Source organism: Candoia aspera, chromosome 8, assembly GCF_035149785.1.
Source record: "Candoia aspera isolate rCanAsp1 chromosome 8, rCanAsp1.hap2, whole genome shotgun sequence".
Classification (NCBI taxonomy): Eukaryota; Metazoa; Chordata; class Lepidosauria; order Squamata; family Boidae; genus Candoia; species Candoia aspera.
Genome location: NC_086160.1, coordinates 50353714 through 50375644, shown reverse-complemented (window position 1 = coordinate 50375644; position 21931 = coordinate 50353714). Strand labels below are relative to the sequence as shown.

The following is a 21931-nucleotide window of genomic DNA, read 5'->3' as shown; positions in this document are numbered from 1 at the left end:
GTGCAATGTTTACCAACATGCCATAAAATCAGAAAGGCAGAAAAAACAAGTTCCCTTGAAAGCCACACAACAAAGCCAAAAGAATCAAGACATTGGCTGTTAACTAAAGTTAAAGCTTTATAAGGACATTCCATTACTAGTAGCACCATTTTAACTGTGGTTCCCTGCTATTAACTGCTACAAATTGATGCTGAAGGAGCCAAATTCACAGCAGTGATTTATCTGTAGCATTCTGCCTAAATTTGTAAGCCACCCAGAGTCGTCAAGGGGCCGGGCAGCATTAAAATTTGATAGATGAATTAATTAATATGCTATTATTTTTTAAGATCTTTATGGTAAAACCTCCAAATCTAAATTCTGAATTCAGCAAGTTCTGGATAATAGAGCATAATAATAGGCTGAAGTAATTAATGGATGATTTATCTTCTTGTGACAAAGCAAAGAATCCTCTTGGTTCTAGTCAACAGCTATACTCTTATATCATAAGGCTGGTCTTTATTGGTAGACTGCTAATGCACAGTATATTGCATGACCAAGAATTATACTGGCATTGGATGTGACTTTCTAATTTAGTTCCCACAATCTGTGGCATGAAACACATGGAAATTAACGTGAAAGCACAAATAAGCTCATCTCATTTCATGTCAGAAGTGCAGGAAATAGAAAGGGTGAAAGTATTAATTAAAATTTAGAAAGTTAAACACATTTAATAAACATTTAATAGAAAAACACTTAACATTTATATAACTTTAACCCAATGCCGGGCCACATGGATGGCAGAGGTGTTTCCGATCAATAAGTCACTCTGTGTGCAAGTCAGTCCCAAAGGGCACTGTAAAAGATGGGTGGTAGTTTGAATATTGCCTCATTCACAGCAAATATCCTTGCCCTCAGGGAGAAAACCCCATTTTTCAATATAATCAATCGAAGTGAATATTTGTAGCTCAGGGTTGAACTGTGGAGTCCTTGGTGCTCTCTGAGCCTTGTTGTTTTCTTGAAGACATTTCATTGCACTGAAGATGTTGCCTAGTCTGGCAATGAAACGTCTGCAAGAAAACAACAAGGGTCAGAGAGCATCAAGGATTCCATATAATCTTTAGATTATATGGGGACGAGGAAGGAACCTCCAAGTTTTGCACCCTGTTAACAGTGAAGTATCTTTTCGCTGGCTAATCCTTCCAACTCAGAATGCAGGAAACAAATAAGCTTAGCCTAAACTTAAAAATAAAATCCCAGTCCTGCCTGCACGCATCATATGGCCTTAGCAATTCTATCCAACTACATTGCCCACTTTAGTCTTTTCATCATCTCCTGTCTGCAAATCATTAAGCATGGCCAAAGAATTCTACAAATTGCCCTACCACATTTACACAAAGTCCATTTTCAACAAATATCCTTCGCTTCCTACGATATCTTATAGGGGTACATTAATTTCAAGGGTACTAGTTCTAGCTCAAGTCTCCTGCAACCTAAGCATGACATGTTTGGCATTCACAACAGAGTCCTACACATTCTAATGACTGTAGTAACCAAGCAGGGGGTGCATAAATTAGAATGCCAGTGACTCTCCTTAGCTTTGAAGTGCTGGTTGTTATTTGGAAGTTGGGTGGTGCTGTTTATCAAGGGAAGGTCAGCAGTCAGGATTAACCAGTGATAGAAGCACAAATACGAAATCAGAACACAACATGGTAATCAAGAGCCTCTGCTAGACAATAGGTCTCCAAAATGTCAGGGAGAAGAAGCAATCAAAACAGAGGAACTGGAAAGAGAGGTTTAACAAGCTAATATGCAAAACAGATGGGTGAATTGCCATAATATCGGAGCAGCAGTTTTAACTTTGTTGCTAGAAGGTCATGAAAATAATTGACCGCAAAGTGCTTCTTTTTTCATGCTAATCTACTGCCTTTCATAGCTTTCACTTAGCACTGAACTGACATTTGGATTACTGACATTTAGAAGACCATACATAGAGCTAATATCTGATGTATCTGGGTTTTGCTTTTTTTACAGACTGTTACTCAAAGTTCTTGTGAGCACTGGAAAATAAGTTTTTAGTTTCTGCTGAAAGCACCATATTGGCTAGTTTTCAAAAATGAAAGAAGAGGAAGGGGAAAGTTTTCCTTGCTTCATTCATCCATGCTGGAAGTCATTCTAGTGCCACTTTCAGACTAAAAGTGGTATTCATAGCTTTAAAACTCGACTCAGTCACATAATCACATTCTCCTTTGCCCCTTGCTAATAAAAAGAGGCCAGCAATATGATTTGTGGAAGACGATTAAAATTTATCCAAGTCAAGCTGACAAATCAAGTGTGAAGTGACAGAAAATCTGTGATTTACTGCCAAGCTCCAGTTGGGAACCTGACAGTGACAAGTTATGACACCTGTGTTTTCTGCCTAGCAAAAGAGAGCAAACACAATGTATTTTTGCCCTCACTGGAAATGTAAATAGAGTGGTTTTGACCATTACCAATGCCAATTTAGTGATACTTAATACATATTATAAATTTCAATGGCAAGATGACAGTTGATCATCAAGACATTCTAGGGGCTTCACGAGACTTGTGAAATGCCCAATCCTGCCATAACAGGGAGAGGGAGTAATTTTTTTTTATGGGTGGTTTTAAAAAAGATATTATTTTCCAGAGAATCTATTTAAGCTTTATAGAAATTCATTAAAATGGCCTTAAGCCAAATTGTTGAAGTAGTGAGATTTAGGATAAAAATTTTAACATGTATACAAAAAAATAACTCAAGGAGAGTTTTCCTTTATTAAAACAACAACATTGTCATGAATTCCTGAAAACCAATGCATTCAACTTTATTTAGAATCAATGAACTTTGCTTAAGAAATTGCACTACATCCCTTAAGGCTGTAAGTCAAAGTTTGCACTGTGCCATTTCTTGAATTTATAATGATTACGATTACTCAGTTTTGGCAACTAGAGAATGGAACGCTGCTCCATTTCCACAGAGAGAAGCCAAGTTCCCTCCCGTTGACAGTGGCTAACCAGGCGATCAATAGAACTTCCTGCCAAGTCACTCGGAAATTCCCCACAGGAGGCTATCTGGATTCATAAGGTTCCTGGAATAGACCGTCCAAATGAATCCATTCACCCTGCAGATGTCTCAAGATGAAAAAAAAAATGCAAAGGACTGGATGTTATACCCTCCATATCCAAATCATCACAAAAATGCTCTGAGGCAAACTCAAGGTCCAGCATGCGGCCTTTGCATGTGCCAAGATTATTTAGGACCCATGGTCACCATGGATGCCATGAAATACCAAACTTTCCCAGACACAGCCACCTAGGAAAATGGAGGCTAAAATCACCAATACCAACAGGTGCAGGGACTCCAGACTTAGCCCTGAGAATTGGTCCAACAGGCAAGCAGGGACCACATTGGGTAACAGAGCAGCTGGTATACCAGTAGGATCCATAATCCATCCTTGCAATTCAACTTAACATACAGGCATTCACACGGTACTACTTGAAAACAGAGCCCCTGGTCACAGGCAAGGTACCTTTTTACTGTAGATTAATGCCATCCCTCCTCCCCAGCCTTGGTGCTGAGGCTGATGAAGGATCCAAAACCCAAGAGGACAGATTTAGGATAGGATGACATAGTTGATCTTGCATAGCCAGACTTGGTAATACATTTCAGGTCCACTTGCTCATCAAACACTAAGTCATGGATAAACAAGGCCTTATTACAAATTGAGCTGGCATTTTTCATCAAAAGTCATCAAATCCTACAACGATATTTGAATGAACTAAAGAAGGAACTAAAGAAAGGTGTATGTGTATGTATGTGTATATATACACATATATAGTAAAATCTAATACAAACTAAACTTAAAGAAAGAAAAGAGAATAGAGAAGAGGAAAAGTGCAAGGAAAAAGAAAGAAAACAAGAGAAGAAAAAGAAAAGTAAAGAATACAATAAAGAAAGAGAAAAGACATATAAAAAGTGACTTCCAACCTTCCAACCTTCATCACAAGTATAAACAAATTTAGTAATACTTTACCTCTATAAAGTTACAAAAATTTATCTTTTTATCCCATATCCCATATCTTATCTATAAACAAATCCATAAATCATCATCTTTTCAGTCCTGGTGTCAGCATAAAGTCCATAAAAGGTAGCCAGAAGTAACAGCATGTCTTATTTCAAATAAACCAACTTTATATTCCTTCCTTTCTTCAGTTCCTTCTTTAGTCATTTAAACATTGTTGTAGGATTTGATTTCTCTTCACTTCTTCTTTGTCCCATTGCACAGAGTTCTTCAAGGCTTTAACAAGCCTCTTTTGTAAATCTAGTAGGAAAAAAATCATCCAGGTCACTCTCTTGGTTTGTCATTTGTATTTCCCTTTTGAATTTTAAAACCTCAGCCAATTTTTTTTGTAGATCCAGTGAAACATCCTTTTCTAAATCATTCTCTTGGCGTGTCAGTTGTAAATCTACTTTTGATACCATCTCTATCTTGTCAGATAAAATTTGTTCTACATTTGGCATTTCTTCAACATCTTTTGGACATAGTCTATCCACAGAAGCAGACATCACCACTGACATTGTTGACATTATGGCTACTATTTTCTGATTCCATTCTTCAAAAGTCTCCTCCAGTATTTTTATTATCATAACATTTTGCACCATCTTGCAGGCCTGTATATCTTTCCTCTACCTAAAATTTTTAGGTCCCTCTAGTGTCCAGTTTTTAAAATCATGAAATTCTTTATCTATGTTATATCTTGTAAAAACCAAAACAGGATCTATTTCCCATGAGAATTTGTTTGTACTTTATAATTAATTCCAAAATCTTATTGTAAAAGTTTCAATATTCCAATTTTATCTGGCCCCTTAGTCCATTTATAACTTTCTAGGATCAAAATCTTATTTAGATTTTTGTTGTTTATTTCAGATTCTTTAACTTGTTAAGCTTATAATTAAAGTTTTCTTTCATTTAGGATTGAAGGCAGACTGACCTGGCATTTTCAAACTGTCTTTCTGAAGGTCTCTAATAGCTTAGCAGTAGTTAATGAGCAATTTCCAAAAGTGATTAGAAAGTGAGGTTGGCAAACTAAGTATCCTTTAAAAGTCTCCACCGCAGTTGAAAGCAAGATGGCTAATCCCGTCATCTCCTGGCACTCAAACCTGTGGAAAACTGCTGTCCTGCAGTGTTCTTGAGGGAAGCAGCCATCCAGAGCACATGTGGGTGATCTTCCAACCTCTCCTAATCTGGAGAGGTTCCAAGGAATCAGTCTACTCATTGGTTCCCTGGTTTTTGCCACAGAGCCGTCTTCAGTTCACCACATTCCCCCAGAAGTCTGCATTTTTCATCAAAAGTCTAAGTCCAAGGTCACCAGCAACTTGACGATGAGGATCCAGGATTGGGGTGACCAGGTGGAAGTAGGAATTGATAGCAGATTGTTGAGCCTCCTTTCCCTAAAACACCCTGCCTGGTGCCCCCCACATCATCTTCTTTGGCCCACAGTAACAGTGATACAGTATATCTACCTCCCCCTGTTACATGGAAACTATCACCAACATAATGCTACCAAATAGCAACAACACTTAAACAAAAATAGCAAAAATAACAAAAAAAATCAATAACATCAATCCCAATCACAACTCCATATATCAAACAGCCATCTATATACAGGTCAACATTCTGGCAATTCACTCATATTAGCCTCTCTCATTCTTTCCACATTTCACATAAATGTAGACTTCCTTCTAATCCCTCAAGAAATCTGAGCCTAGATACCTCCTCACAGGGCCCACTAGCAACACTTCTCCCAAACTATGCTCTAATTCTAAATCAGGCTTTCCTCAGACACCCCCACAATAAGAAGGATTTGCCCCAATCTGACATTCAGGCAACAGCGCCAGAATACCACTCTTTCTGATGCTGTAATCTCACCAAGCTTGGGAGCTAAGAGAGTAATGGGTCCCAGTCAGTTACACTGTTGATCCACATGCTTATATACTGGGCCTTCACTGCTGTCATACTCACCCTCAGGGCCACCTGCCTGATTCTTACCATACCCAAATCACATGGCTCAGCAGGCCAGGAAGAGGCAGCTCTCCTGGCAAAGTTTCCACAGTCAATCTGAGTGAAGCAAAGACAAGAAGCCTCCACTTCTGACCTCCAACCCTACATTTATTTCCAGGAGTTCCTGGCCCTTATCACTGCTACCTCCGCTCCCATATATCTTCTTAACCTGTTCAAACACTATGAATGACCATACTATGTCAAGGAATTAAAAAATCCTAATTTCCAAATAGCTTCACAATTCATCAGATTCCACAGTCCAGTCCAGCAACTATCTTCCTCCTAAATTTCAGCAAATGCTATTTTAATCTCTCTCTCACCATCAGTCCAATTTCAACTTCAATCAGGTCAACATCCAATAATGGTGGCTATCAGATTACATCCCCCTTTCATGGTGCTGTCTCAAACCGGAGTAGAAGTCACATGTTGATTGCTAGAACTACATCTCCCTCTCCATCACAACTCTTCCTCAACCACATCGCAAGATTTACCATTGTAACTCCTATTGTGCTGAATCCTTCTCTTAACTCCTACCCTTGCTACCTTGGCAATCAAAAAACCCTCCCATCTTCTAACATATTTAGAACATAACATGACCCATTTAAAACTATATCTATTGGAAATGGTAACCCTGCCAGTTTCCATCTCAAAAAGTTAAAAATGTTTGCACACCTCCAATTGCAACAGTGTTATTACTATAGCCATATTTCTAAAGAAGTTTTTAAAAATCGAGCATCAGCTTAACTTTTCTACAACTGATACAAGCAAATTTAAGGAACTATTAGAAAATTACAAAATATATTAATTTACTATTTATCACTTATTGAAGTAACCTAATTTCTTCTAGGTAATGCAAACACAAAAAAAGAGAGGGAGAAACTGGATTAGAATTCTAAAACTATAAAAAGATAGCCTCTAGCCAAGATAATATTAACAAGCAGCATTAAATGTTAAACAAAGATCATCTGGTTTATCCAATCCTTGCCAATATTAATACATCTCCAAAACCAACGCGCAAAGTGCCTGGACAAGCACGATAGCTGTTAGGTTTTGTTTTCATGATCCGTTGCTAAAGCAATAGTTTGCTAAAAATACATTCTGTCAAACAATTATATTGCATCTGGAAGGAAGGAAGGAAGGAAGGAAGGAAGGAAGGAAGGAAGGAAGGAAGGAAGGAAGGAAGGAAGGAAGGAAGGAAGGAAGGAAGGAAGGAAGGAAGGTTCCTCACAAATCACAGAAAATAAAAACAATTTGTATTGTCAGAATGGAGAAGAAATCAGCAGGGGTAAAACATTGAAATATAAAATTACAAACTTTAGTTTCTCCATAGAATTCTATACAATTATGTCTACCCAATTCAAGGAAGACTCTCTGTATGCCTGCGTGCATGAATTTATCATGGTACTTGAAGACTGATACAAAGGCAGAACACTCCCTTCACATTCACATCCAAAGATGTTAGATCACATGTATCTTTTAATGTGTATTTTATTGTCTTACATTTGCTTTGTATTGCCAATAAAGCTTATGATTTGCATTTTGTTCTTAACATGTTGCAGCTGACAGTCTGTGCAGCCCAAGTATTAAAGGCTTTAATTGCTATTCAATGGCCAGTTTGTATAATATGCTTAATCTAATCAACCATTATCCTGGTGATAGCTCCTTTTTAGTGGTTCTGGTGGTTCTGGTAACAAACAATTACATTAACTGCTTTGAAACTTGCTGTTTTAGGAATTTCTCCCAGGTAATGCATGGTATCCTAAAGCCATTGCTCCAGGTGAGGCTTCATGGCATCAGTAGTCAAACAGGCAACAGAGGGTAAGGCTTGGACACTGACGTTTACCAACATGAGAAAGGTGTGTTCATTGACTACCAGGACTCTATAGTAATGGACAGTTTCATTTCTTCCAGCCACTCCCTGCTCTTTATAAACTGCCCTAAGATTCTAGTTAAGCAACATAATTTAGTTTATTTACAATAACATACAGTATATAAATGGCATCCAATCCTTAGTCTGCTTTTCCTAGTAGAAGGTTTTACTTCTCAACGCTTACTTTCCTTAAGACACAAATTATATGTACTCCATAAAAATAAATATTAATGCTTTCTATAACTCTGCAGTAGATCATCACTCACCTCTAACAGCATTTGAGCAGCATTTTCACCTAATAAATAAATTACCCAAACTAGTTTCTATAATGTGTAGGGTTTCAGATCATTCTGTTCTAGAAGTCACTTGAAAACAATAACTATTCTTGGGAGTGGAGGTATAACTTGGTCTTGGAATTTTGATCTGTTGGTAAGCTTATCTCACTTGTCCCATCTCTAGAAGTTCTTGTGAACTAGGCACAAATGTCTTCTATTCCTTAGACCAGCCTCATCTACCCATCATTTAAATGTTTTTTTTTTAATCAATGCATTGTTTTTAATCTTGTTCATTGCCCAGAGTTCCTGTTTTTAAAAACTGGCCATACTTGCAATCTATAGATACCTGAGAAAAACAGCCCATGACAACTAAATAATTACAACCTCCTATATTGAAAACATCAGCCCTAATTATCTTCCAGGCTCTATCTGGCATTGGTGTAATTATCACATTTTTTTTTCTGATGAGAAAGTTATTTTTTGTTGGTAAAATCATGATCTTCTATAATTTATTTAAAATTTTGACTCATCTATGGCCAAAAACAGATATTCTTGCCCATTCTGGCATTTGGAGCTGCCTAAATGGCCTTTTTTCCAGTACTTCTTGTTGCATCTCAGCTGGAATAACAACTCTGTTACCATAGAGAATTAGTCCCTGTGATACCATAAATCTTCTCTCTGCAAAGAAACAGTAACAGATTGAGTGTGGTAGGCAAGATGTATGCATGTGACAGCCAACTATTTTGTATAAAGTTGAATATTGTTTGTAGTCCTGGATAAGAAGCAATAATGTGTGTATACACAGAAGAAATCTATCAGAAACAAGCTGAAGCCTACAATATTCCTTATGTACCTTCCACTTCTTCTAAAGCAGTGTTTTTCAAACTTTCAGCAATCATGGAGTACTAAATAAAACTTTAGGGAAATGCGGGACTATGTTATGCTCCCTGATCAAATGTTCCCAGAACACCTTACTGCACTCACATCCATTTTGGTCCAACCCATGTCAGCCTGCGAGTTAACCAGCAGGGAGGGGGAGCATGGTTGGAGTGGGAATCATCTTGTTTGGGTTAGCTCCTTGCACCAAGGTCATCCACGAAGAACCATTACAGCCATCTGCTGGCACGAGAAGGAGGGGGCACATACCTAAGAGGGCAGTGCGGGGGAATTTGAAGTTACCGTGATTTTAAATTGTAGAAATGTGTCGGAAATTTCATTTGCAACTTCTTCTCTGTACTGGATGCTTCACTTCATTAAAATAGATTTCTAAGCAGGAGCTTATGAGTCGTAATTAAATGAATGCACGAGCATTCCAGTCATCACACACTATCCAGTTAAACCAACACTTCCTCCCTGCATTTTCATCTTTAAGAGCATTAAAGTTGTTTGTTTTTTCTTTTAGCAAACAATATAACTATAATAAACTATTACAGTTGCATTTGTGCATGCCTTCTCATATCCTTTCATTTTAAAAGGCCTTTTTAAATGAAATTTTGTAGCAAAACACATTTATTTAACAATTGTGGCAGGCACTGGATAAATAAATAGGCTCTGATCTAGCCAACTGATTGGTGGTGAATGTGAAGAGAAGCAGCTAAGATGGTGAGCAGACTCCGAGCAATGAACGTAGGGAGGCTACAGTTCTAACATCTGGTGGACTCTGAGGACCACCAGATGCCAGTCTAAAAATTACTGTTCTAAGGTTGAATGTTTTGCTGATGATATTCATTGTGAGAGTGATTTTTCATCCGCTATATACTGTAAGTCTCCGGCATTTTATTGCTACATAGTCCAAACATGTGCAATGTTACCTGGAAAGTGTGGTCTGTATATTGTAGTTAGAGTTCTTGTAGAGAGTTTCTGAAATCATTAAAGCACACTGAACGACCATTAATTTTCTAAGACATCTGCTATTATTAGAGTATGCAAATGGTCCACATACAAATATTCATTACTTCACAATATGTTTCAATTTATTTCATTTCTCAGACAAGACAAACATTTGCAAAGTGACCCACTGTCTTACTTTTATGGCATTCAGCACTCCTTTAGGAGGACATTTTACCCTATATGCTGTCCTTTTCACAGCAAATAGACCTTAAGGCCTTACTATATGGGTACCAAACATTTTTTTTTAACTTTGGTTTTCTATCTGTATCTCCTCAATAGGTTTATTTGGACGACCTTACTGTGGGTGGAGCTGCCCCATTAAGGTTCTCTTGTCTTGAATCTGGCTGTTGATGAAATTTGTTATTATCTGTGTGGCCCCTCCAAAGACTGAAGCCATCTGCATCAGTAACTTCTGAAACAAAATCATGTCCAAAATGCCCAGAACCAATCAGTTCCTGATTATTTTTCTTCATATACTTCCTTATAAGAGCCTCAGCAGTTCCCTAGGCTTTTATATCCTTTGATGAAAACAAGCCCTGTCATGGATCAGGTTTCCTGGGAACAAAATATTTACCAACATTTTCCCAAACTAAATAGACATCTATCTTTATCTGCAGTAGCTCCTGAAGTTTGCCATAACATCTTGTCCTCCATTTTGGTAAAATGATTTTTTTTCTGTTTAGCTTCACTATCCCATCCTATGCTCAAATATTTACCATTAGTTTGTAAGCCCACGTGAGAGAGAAAGGGCATGGGATTCACTGATTTCTGTATAAATCGAAAATATTAATATTTCAGTAACCTATTCCTTCCCCATCACCTCTGAACGTGAGGATTTATTAAGTGTTCCTCAATGCTTGTGAGTTTTTGATGAGTTTATGTCCTCCCAAACTGCGATAACTACTTCCAAAAATAATTACACAATGCATAAACCTTTACAATTCCTTTCACACATCAGCAAAATGATTCTTTAGACCACATAGTGCACTATGCATGCATATCCCTAAACTCACAAGCATGTAAATATGAAGGATCTCTGGCAAAAAGTCACAACTATCTTCACTAAAATGAATGGAACAGCATATGCCATCTGGGGGTTCTCCTGGACTCAAAACTCTTGCTCAAAGAGCAGGTAGCAGCTATGGCCAGGTTGCACCCATTCCTGGATTGCGAGGTCCTGCTCGCAGTCATTCATTCTATCTTTATCTGCAGTAGCTCCTGAAGTTTCCCATAACATCTTGTCCTCCTGTTCACCTCTTGAATGGATTACTGTAATGCACTCTACATTGAGCTGCCCTTAAAGAGCATCCAGAAGCTGCAGCTACTAGTAGTAGTAAAGTATATTGTTGTAACCACAAGTCATAACATAAGAATGCAATCAGATACAATAAAGCATAACATTAAAACAATAAAACGTATTTATTTATTTGTATCCTGCCTTTATTATTTTTATAAATGATGAAATTATAAAATAAAATAATAAAAGCATTAAATATTTTTTTTAAAAAGTTACAACAAAATAGAGCCAGAGCTACAACTAAGAACTTAAATATTTCTTCCTAAGTTTATGTGAGAGCAGAGCAAAAGTTGCAATTTGGTTGCTAAGAGCTGGAAACACATCTGCAAGAAGATAAATCAGTTTTTCAACATCAGAGCCCTTGAGTTCATCTGCTATTAATAATCTGGTCCTGATCTCGTTGTAAATGGGGCAGTGGAGGACATAACGAATAACATCCTGCACTTGAACAACACCACAGGGACAGAGGCGTTGTTCGACAGGGAGCATACAAAACCTCCCTTCGAGATATGCAGAGGGCATGGTTTGGGGGCAAAGGGATGTTAAAGCCCTTCTCAGTGACACACTAGTTATGTTAACCAGGTACTGGGAGAGGCTTCTATGTTTTTTATAATGATGGTACCAGGATGAAAATTTGGATGATTGTACTGCAATTGCGTTTTTATTAGCATCCCTTTCAAAAAGCCAATCTCTAATATTTTCTCTACTCCAAGTTCTGAGTTCTCCCAAAGATGGTAGGGAATACATTTGTAAAATGGGGGACAAAAGTTCAGTCCACTGATTTCCAGCTGTCTAATGGAGAAAACAGAGTTTGGCAAGATGGGATTCTTGAAGGCTTTCTAATTTCTTATAGTGGCCCAACTGTAGCTGCAGCTAGTACAAGCAGTTATGTGTGCTTCTTGATCAGTGCACGTTACACCTCTGCTCCAAAAGCTGCATTGGTTGCCATGATGCTTCCAGGTTCAATTCAAGGTATTGGTAATGAACCAAACTATATATGGCATGGGACCAGGTTATCTGAGGTATCGCTCTCCCTAGTTACATCTACCCATCCCAACAGGTCCAGCAGGAGAAGCATCTTATGGGTCCTGTCTATGAAAGAGTGTCATCTGGTGGGACCCAAGAAGAGAGCCTTTTCTGCCAGATGCCCACCCTGTGGAACATCATCCCCCTGGACCTTAGATTGGCCCCAACCCTCTCAGCCTTTAGGAAGGCCCTAAAGACATGGCTCTGTTGCTGTGTCTTGGGGTCTGGCAATTTACAGTTTACAGTTTTTACAATGTTGAGGAGTGTGATACAATGATGGATTTTGCTGTTGATCATAGTTATTTTTGTACAATGTGGTTACTGATTATTTTTATATATTGTATATCTGTTTCAACTTGTTTTTATTTGGTTGTTGTTTTTAACTGCTGTGAGCCACCAAGAGTCACTTAGGTAAGATGGGTGGCCATACAAATTTAATTAATCAATTGATTAAATACGCTCACCAGAAATCTGTATGAACATCTGTAGCTACTTATGCATTATCCAGTATCTTAAAAATTAATTATTTGGAGTAAAAATATAGAATTTCCATACCATCCTAAAAATATAGGATTTCATACAAATGATACGTATAATAGTATTTCACGTATGCAGGATTCATGCTGAACATTAATGAGCTAAATAGAAACTTAATGGCTTGTAAAACAGTTCTTCTAAACTGTATGTGCTAAATTGATCAGATTATACAAGAGAATCAAGAGCTATGCGTAGAAAAGTAATTTTTATGGATGCTCAAGCCTTTGCCTTAGCCAGAAAGATAGTTCTCAGTTTTGTTCAGTTTATGAAACATATATGAAGTTTATAAAATAAAGGTTATGAATGTAAGGCCTTACATCAAAGGGCTCTACTCTCACTGAGTAGGCTGAAATCCTGAACAGTGAGCTAGATTCACAGTAATAATAGGAGAATTCGTGAGAATTTCACAGCCTCCTGTAGATGTTCCTTGACAATTCAACAATGACTGGTCTTAAGAACTGATTTTATTGATTCATTCATAATACACATTATATTCTTCTTTGCTATCATGTCCATTCCCTCCATGAAGAATCCCTAAAAATCTTAATTTATGAACAAATATATTTTCTTTGTCAGTTTTCTCTCTTACCTCATTTGCTGGAATATTGGCAAAAGGCTTGATGATAGCAGCTAATGGAATCTGAGCCTGTTTTGCTAGGTCTGAAGATGAAGGAAAGCAGTAAGAGGTACATCGAATGTAACGAGGACTGGTGTTACCTGAATAATTAAAAATAGTGACAGTGTTACATGACAAATAAAAGCAAACATGCTTTGACCTTAAAATCATGGTTATGAGAATATTCTTTCACATAATCCTTTTGCTTGAAGCAGTGTTTCTCAACCTTGGCAATTTTAAGAGAGGTGGGCTTCAACTTCCAGAATTCCCCAGCCAGCACAGGAAGTCCACATCTCTTAAAGTTGCCAAGGCTGAGAAACACTGGCTTGGAGGCTTTGGAAAAGGAAGATGTCTCACAGGACTACCTTTTTCATCAGCATATGCTTTGTGACCTAGGAGCATTTTTTTAAAATAGCCAGTTAAAAGAGTTTCTCCAGTGAGAACAGGAAGCATTGCCCTCATTCTGCTTTGCTTCCTGTCAAAGCAAGGACATCATCTGCCTCTGTCTTGAAACTATATCTGAGTAAAAGCAATGCTCAGTACTCTCAGCCTAGAAACCTGTGAAATTTTAAAACATGCATTTGTGACTATAATCCTGGCTTCCAAATTGCTATCTTGGCTTTTCCATCTTGCACACAGAATGCAAAATAAGTATCTTTTCACTGGGTTCAACTTAATGGTAGGTACACTTAGGTTCTGCTCCTCTCACTCAAACCTCTAGTCCTTTCCTACAAAAGAATTCAAACAGGGTAAAACTCAGTACTGTGCAAGTGAAAATTCCTTTCTTCAGTGTGGCTTCTCCTCCTTTCCAAGCCTGCTACAACTTCTCCCAATCATCTACAGAAGTTTCTCAATTATACAGAGAAGATTTGAGAGTTCATCGGGATGAAGAATTGCCCATGACTTCCTTTCCACAGATAGAAGCAACCAACAAAAAAATTAAGTTAGGTACAGAGAAGTTTAGAATTAGTTGTAAAAACATCAAATACCTAAAAGAATGTAAAAAAAATAAATTTCTCTCCCACAAAGCTTAGCTTTAACCGAGGTACTATGCAGCTACACAAGTTATTTCCAGAAGAAGCTACATTAACTTCAGGATGACAGAATTCCATGAGTTCACCAATAACACACTTGAACACAGTGTTCTCCTGTCACTTTGACAAAAAGAAGTTGACCAATAAATGATCTACATTATTTCTCTACCAATATTAGAGAAATTAAATATGAATATCCCAATCAATAAAACTCACAACTGAAGTTCACCGATTGTTGTCTGTTTACCTTGATCTTGGATCACACAATCTGTTGTAACAAGAGGAGGGACTTGACCTCTGATATTGGTAGCATAGGTCTGACCTTCTCTGGAAACTTTATCATTTTCAATTACTTGAATCTTAGGGATAAAAATAAACAAACATTGTAAGCACTGGAGGCAGGCTTTATTTTAAAAAAAGTGTTTAGAGACATTTCACCATAGTTCAAAAATCGAGACAGGATTTATAGATCAAGAAAACAAAATATTTGCTGCTGCTTAGAAGAAACCTTAGAATGTCATCTCAAAAAAATGAAGAACCTTATACTTCAAACATGTCGTTAAGCATTATAATGATAATTGCTTCAGACTCCCTACTGTCCTCCACCCATGATACTAATGTTTCAACCATATATTCAAGAGAATTTTTGTTGACTCTCCTCAGCCCTACAAAGTATAGACAATGTTAGGGATTTATTTAATTATTCCCCCCCCCTTTCTATCCCACCTTTCTGCAGCTAATCACAAAATTACAATAACAAAATAAAAGGAGCTCTTAAATGTCACAAAAAGTTTAACACAAGCTAAAAGAGGAAAGTCTGGATCCTTTTTTAAAAAGGATAATAAGAATCACATTTTCAGGTTTAGGATGAAATAAACAACAAAAAAAAAGTTCCTCTGAGCCTGCAGCAAAACTGTCCAATTCAAAACATTCCATCTGATCATTTTAAGTGAGTGGGAGTGTGCCAACAGAACAAAACTTGGTTATTTTAAATGTCTTATCTTAGAAGCAAAGGAAGCTTATAACATGGCCTGTTGCCTTGTTTTTCATTCCAAGGTCCTGAAAGTAAATGGGAAGTATGTTACTGGCCAATTTCCAGAGAAACTGAGCAACTTTTTTGCAGTCTGCCTCCATACTAACTAAAGTTGTTTGAATTATTATGTATTTACTAAATAATTATTATAAACTATTTAATAAATAATAATAATTTATTATTTACCCCATTCCCTTCTTATCTATAGTTGGTGGGTTGTGTGAAGCACTCAAAATAATATGGAATGAAAATCCTATTGTTTTTAACTCCAAGTGCTTGAAATGAGAATTCCAGGCTCGGAATATTTTGGGTGCGGAACACCTTGTATGTCCCATCCCAGGCAGCAGAAAGGATGAAATTCTTACTCACTGGGCTTGGAATGGAATCTGGATCAAGTTTCCTCTGCTGTGGTCCAGCTAATTGTGCTGGACCTGAGGGAAGGCCACTTGGATAAGACAGTTGTGTCCCTGCCATTGGAGGACCATAATTTCCTGCAAAAAAAGAAAAGAGAAAATGTAATAATCTCCCCAATTAAGTTTTTTTCTTTGCTTAATATTTGACCTATAAGATGTCTGGAACTCTATTTTATAACCTATGTTTCCTACCTGTTTAGATTTTTATTAAAGGAGATTTTTTTAAAAAATTGAAAAAGCTAGTGCCTATTCCCTGTTTAAAATCTATACTCAAATCGAGATGTATCTATTTTCTCTTATATGATGGGGAAGGAGAAAACGAGATGTCTCTAAATAAACATCCCCTGGGAACATTTCATGGGAAATGGTAAAAAAGAAAGAGAGGCTTGCTTAAGACATGTAAAATACAATCTTTCCAACATTTCTTTTCTATCCTTTTCTTTAAAAAATGGTTAGGAGCAGCTGTTATCCAAACAGGGGAAGAGCAGGTGGGATAGCTCTGTTGCCTATTCAGTTTTCTGTTTCCAAGTTGTTTTCTCTCCTGCCCCTCCTCCATGTGCTGGTGAGTGTGTAGACATGTTTGCTGAACGTACTAGCTGGTCTCATGCTACCTATTGGTAAACTATTCATGCTATGGGCATCTGATTCAGATGATCTGGCAAACAAAGGCCATCTTCTTAGTGTCTGACCAGCACTCTTCTGGTAGCTGGCCAGCTGACACATCCTTAACAATTATTTTCACTATAAGATGATATCATTATTATTATCATTATTATTTTAACCAATTTATATGGTAGCCCATCTCACAAGAACAACTCTAGGTGGCTTACGTAGACTTAAAAACCCAAATATAGTAAGTGATAATGCATGTACATGGTGGCAACCAAAGACAGCATAAATTATTAACAGATGACACATCCATCTCACAGAGCCAATTTAAACAGGTCTGCACATTCTGTGGTGGTCCAATCAGGTTTGGACTATATATTCACCCCTTTTTTGTTCCTCCTCTGCCATGCCTATGGAAAGGTGGAAAAAAAACATGTCCCATTTTGCAGCCACTCAAACCTTTTGCCTCTGTTATCTGAACTCATAACAGGTCCCAATGATACAAGGAGGACAAGTCAAGAGGAGCAACATCAGAACACATCTCAGGTAAAAACAGTGATTAGGATGTTTTGTATCAATGAAAAGTTTAGTCTATAATGCAGTCTAGTCAACATGTTAGGTCTAGAGTTAACAGGTCATACAAAGACAATCTCTGATTGTTATGCTGGTGCATGTACAGTAGAGAATCCATGGACAGAAAAAGAAATCATTTATACCTTGTCTACTCTAAATTACAGCATGAGGTGCTTCCCTCACTTTTTACCAGATGCTACCCCCTCACCCATCCTCAAAACAGAAATTGCAGCCTGCTAATCCTACATACTGTAGACTGTCACACTTACCATACTGAGAAGAAAACCCAGGACCTGGGGGTTCACTTGCAAGTTGCTGTGGCAAGTTGGTGTTCAATGGATTTGAACCAGGGATTCCCTCCTGCCTGGCCATTGAAGGAGGCAAAGGTGGAGTGCAATGACTATTCAAGTTATTTGGTGGAGAAATAGGAGGACGTGCTGGCAAAGCCATTTGATGTGGCTGAGGTGGTGGTCCTTGCAAAGATGATGGAAGGCCTAAAGGCCCAGAAGAAGGTGGGTTCTGAGCATTACTAGGACCTATGCAAGAATACATCAAAAACTCAAATTGTCATGCAGTTACTCCTACATAATCTACTATTGTAGATATTTACATAATATTTTTGTCAATGTTTATATTTCTTTGAAATTACAGTGAATTAGATCCAGACTTAATTATGCTTAGAGTGTGCTCAGAAGGACTGTGCCCCTCAAGTCAAGCTAGACTCCTGGGGATTTCATGGACACATTTATGTAGTATTGTTGACAACAATACAGAAGTGGTTTGCCACTGCTTTCTTCTAGTTTTTTTCCCTCAACTTAGTCTAGATTAATCAAAACAGATCAATGGAAGCTATTCAATTATGACTATTTTATTTCCAATTGTTTCTGCTCTAGGCATGACTGAGTCTGAATCCAATCCTTTAATTATTGGTAGATTTTAATTATATTCATATTAAACAAAATGACTGTACAAGCATATCTATAAAAAACATTTACTCAAATTACAAACTACTACAGTACATGACGTCACATTCCTAGAAGTAATTATTTCATTCCATTTCAGTATACTTCCTGGTAAAGAGAAGCATTCTTCTGGGTACTTAAATACTACGATACAGATGAGATACTTTTACTACCTAAACAAAACAATGTATAAACTATGAGGATCCTTTGCTGATGTGTTAAGCCTAACCCATATTTATTTATTTATTTATTTATTTATCTATCAAATTTTATTACCGCCTATCTCCCCCCCAAAGGAGGGACTCTGGGCGGTTTACAAAAACAGAATTTAAAATCCACCATCAATATATATACCACAATAAATATACAATAAGAGTAAAGTATAACAAAATATAGTAAAATCCAGATGGCTAAAAGTTGTGTTTCAGTCCGTGAGTATAAAAACTGACCTAGGGCGCTAGCCATCCCCACAAATGGCTGTTCCCCACCCTGTTCCAGGCATGATGGCAAAACCAAGTTTTTAGCTTTTTGTGGAAGTCCAGGAGCGAAGTCCATATTTGCTCCATGACATGTATAATATTCCAGAGATTATGTCTGAATATACACAGTCTCCAAGTTACACAAAAACTCTCATAAGCTGATTTTTGTACATGTCAGATTGTGCACTGTACAGTATGTGTGAGCAAATATGGCAGTCATTATCTTGCAGGCACATAATCATAAAGGCCACTATTTCTGCATGCATTAAAATAGTGGTTGCCATTCTTGCACCCTCTTCCATAAAGTCAGATTTATTAAGGCAGGGCTTGTTAAACCAAGAATTGCTTGTATCTTTACACATGAAACAAAATGGTGCAGGATATATTTTTCCAGGATTACTGAATTTATGAAGTTTGTAAAAATGAACACAATCTGTCCAATTAATAAATAGCCATGATTTCATGATTCCTTTAAAAATACATTTACAATGGGTAAAATTTGCATTAGGAATCTTGCACTTGTGTCAAAGTAAGATTATGAAGGTAACTTCAAAAGCCATGATCCACTGATTTATTCATTTATTTACATTATATATCCCATTAATACTGGGAATTGCTAGTATTTGGAGGCATCCAGTAAGTTTTCAATCTATCCAATACAATCTAAAATTTCCTATCAGATTTTGTCCTTCACCAAAAATATGTTTAAATAAACAGTACAATAGTTCAGCCTAAGTCTTTTCAGTGTTTTTAAGACACAAAAAGTTGATAATCTCAGAAAAATTATATTGACTTTACCATAAAATACGGTTTGTCTGTTTAAAGTATTTTTTATACCAACTTTAGATGACAGGTATATGGTAGTCAGTCAATGTAAAATCAGTGCAATGTAAAATGTTCATTTCTAGGGGTCCAGATCCCAAAGATCTCAATATTTTCTACTTCCCCGTATTATTGTACACCCAACCCATCCCCTTGCTCTACTGTTTTTTGTGATGGTGCAGGATTCTGCAATTGAAAGCCCTTTAATACAAGCAGAAATCCATTGGATCCAGTGGGTTAGATCCAGATTAAATTAGCCATGTTTGAGTCCCACTCAAATCTATGGGATTTAAGTTAGTGTTTCTATCCTAAGAATTGTTTAAATCCAATACAAATTAAAACAAACCAACACATGGTTAAAATTCTGATCTCTCAGTAACTACCCAGTGGTGTGCAAAGTTGATGCTATTAGCAACTTATAAAGGAATCACTTATGGGCACAGATAAGTTACGAAGTTTATAATGAAATCTGGCTGTCTTTCATTAAAGTGCTAATGTATATAGGTATAGATATCCATGAATATATGCACTGTACATTTTTGTTCCTTTTTTAAAGATTTCTTTTCTTTTCTTTTTCTTTTCTTCTTTATAATGCTGTCTTTTCTTTATTTTTCTCTCTGTTTTTTCTACTCAATAAAAAAAGCAAAAAACATAACAAAAAACACCTTTCACAGATTATGCAATTCTTACCATAACTACTTATTTGCATGTTGCCAAGCTGATTTGTCAGCTGTACTGTAGACAGAGGGGGGCTATTTGGATAGGATTGTAAAGACTGATGGTAGGAAGGATAAGAAGGTGGAGAAGCTGGAAATCTGAAAAGAAGAAAAATAACATTACAGAATCTGAGGAAATCACTACACAGTATAATATACTGCTCATAAACAACTCATATAAGCCAAGATGCACATGAATCATTCCTGCAGGCTGTGCTGAGGAAATATTGCCCATAAAATGTCTAGGAAGCTCAAAAGAAGCTTTGTCTGTAGCAAGTTTACTCATCATATGCTGTATAGCAACATCATGATTAATTATTATTTATAGGGAACAATCCTGGATGAGCCAGCCTCAGACATATTCTTTGTCTCTTCTATTTTTCTGATGCACCTTCAAAGTAAGAGGTTTTCTTTCACTTCTACTAATAACAGTTTATCATTATGTCTAAACCCATATAAACCATGGTTAGCTTTCACTGTGGCTTACTGAAAAAAAAAACAACTTTGATATAGCAGGGTTGTTTCAATAAGGCATAATTGACATTAACCACTGTTTTAAAATTACTCAGTACTAAGCTGCAGCTAATCAAATGTCAGAGTCAAAGTTTCCAATCTCTTCTTCGTGGCTGCTCAACAGTAGTAGAGTGCAAGTCCTAAGTTCACCAAAGCTCATTCTCAGGATAATAAAACACAGTTTATCATTACACAGGGGCTGTCTTCTGTTAGAAACATTTTGTACACTTGAAATTTCTCTTCTAAAAAAGGGCCTCCATTGTGACTTTATGTTTTATATACACAGCAGAATCTGAGCTGAGACTATTAGCAGTATTTTTATTAGGAGGCTGAATAGTACTAAGCAGTCTTACCAGAACTCTTCTCCAACCTAAACAGCAGGGAAGATAATGCTTGGAAAGTGCCCTCTTTCCATATTGCAAAAAACCTGAGATGGAATGGAAGAGGTGCTTTGCAAACAGATTAAACCCTATCTAATGCAAATGATCTCCATTTGCAATAAGTTAACATTTCCTATGAAACACAACCAGATACTATAAACAACATTACTGAACAATTCTGTATTTAAGGTTCTTTTCCTTTCTTATCCTTTTTGCTCCATTGTTGATCATAATTCTTCCTTTGCAAATTTTTTCTTGTTTGTAAAGGCAGCACATGCATCCCAGGTCTACTCAGAAAGCAGTAGACTGGACAAAGTGGGAACTACTTCATACAAGTCATGCTTTGATTAAACATGGTTTCTGGAATAAAGCACAGTTTGGATGGGTTGAGACAAAACTAAGCTCTAAGCCATGGTTTATAAATCACAAAAGAATTTACAGAATTTGCTAAACTAGACCAAAAAAATCACACTGTGACTTTGCATGTTGCAGAAGCCCAATGTCTGTGTAATCATGAAGAATACTGTGCTTGGAGTGGATTTTACTCCTAGTAAGTATGATTTGGACTGGTCTAAAATATATGTCCTTCTTTCCTTTTATCAATTTTAGCAAACATGTTTTATAAAGTTCTGTTGGTACTAAGCTCCCTCCCTTTCTCTTCAAATCCTGAAACAAAAATAGATGAAAGAATCAATAATCAACATATATGCGGTGGCGCTGCGGGTTAAACCGCTGAGCTGTCGATCGGAAGGTCGGCGGTTCGAAACCGCGCGGCGGGGTGAGCTCCCGTTGTTAATCCCAGCTCCTGCTTACCTAGCAGTTTGAAAACA

General features: G+C 37.1%; 1 protein-coding gene across 2 annotated transcripts in view; it reads right to left on the bottom strand.

Annotated features, from left to right (window-relative positions):
- SEC24D (SEC24 homolog D, COPII coat complex component) overlaps positions 1 to 21931 on the bottom strand; it is a 71116-nt gene that overhangs the window by 37670 nt on the left and 11515 nt on the right. For both annotated transcript variants that reach the window (XM_063310419.1, XM_063310420.1), the window contains exons 4-8: positions 20183 to 20307; positions 17499 to 17765; positions 16004 to 16125; positions 14849 to 14960; positions 13541 to 13668 (exon numbers count right to left, since the gene is read on the bottom strand). In XM_063310419.1, coding sequence (XP_063166489.1) covers positions 13541 to 13668; positions 14849 to 14960; positions 16004 to 16125; positions 17499 to 17765; positions 20183 to 20307 — 754 coding nt within the window. The remainder of the gene's footprint in view (positions 1 to 13540; positions 13669 to 14848; positions 14961 to 16003; positions 16126 to 17498; positions 17766 to 20182; positions 20308 to 21931) is intronic.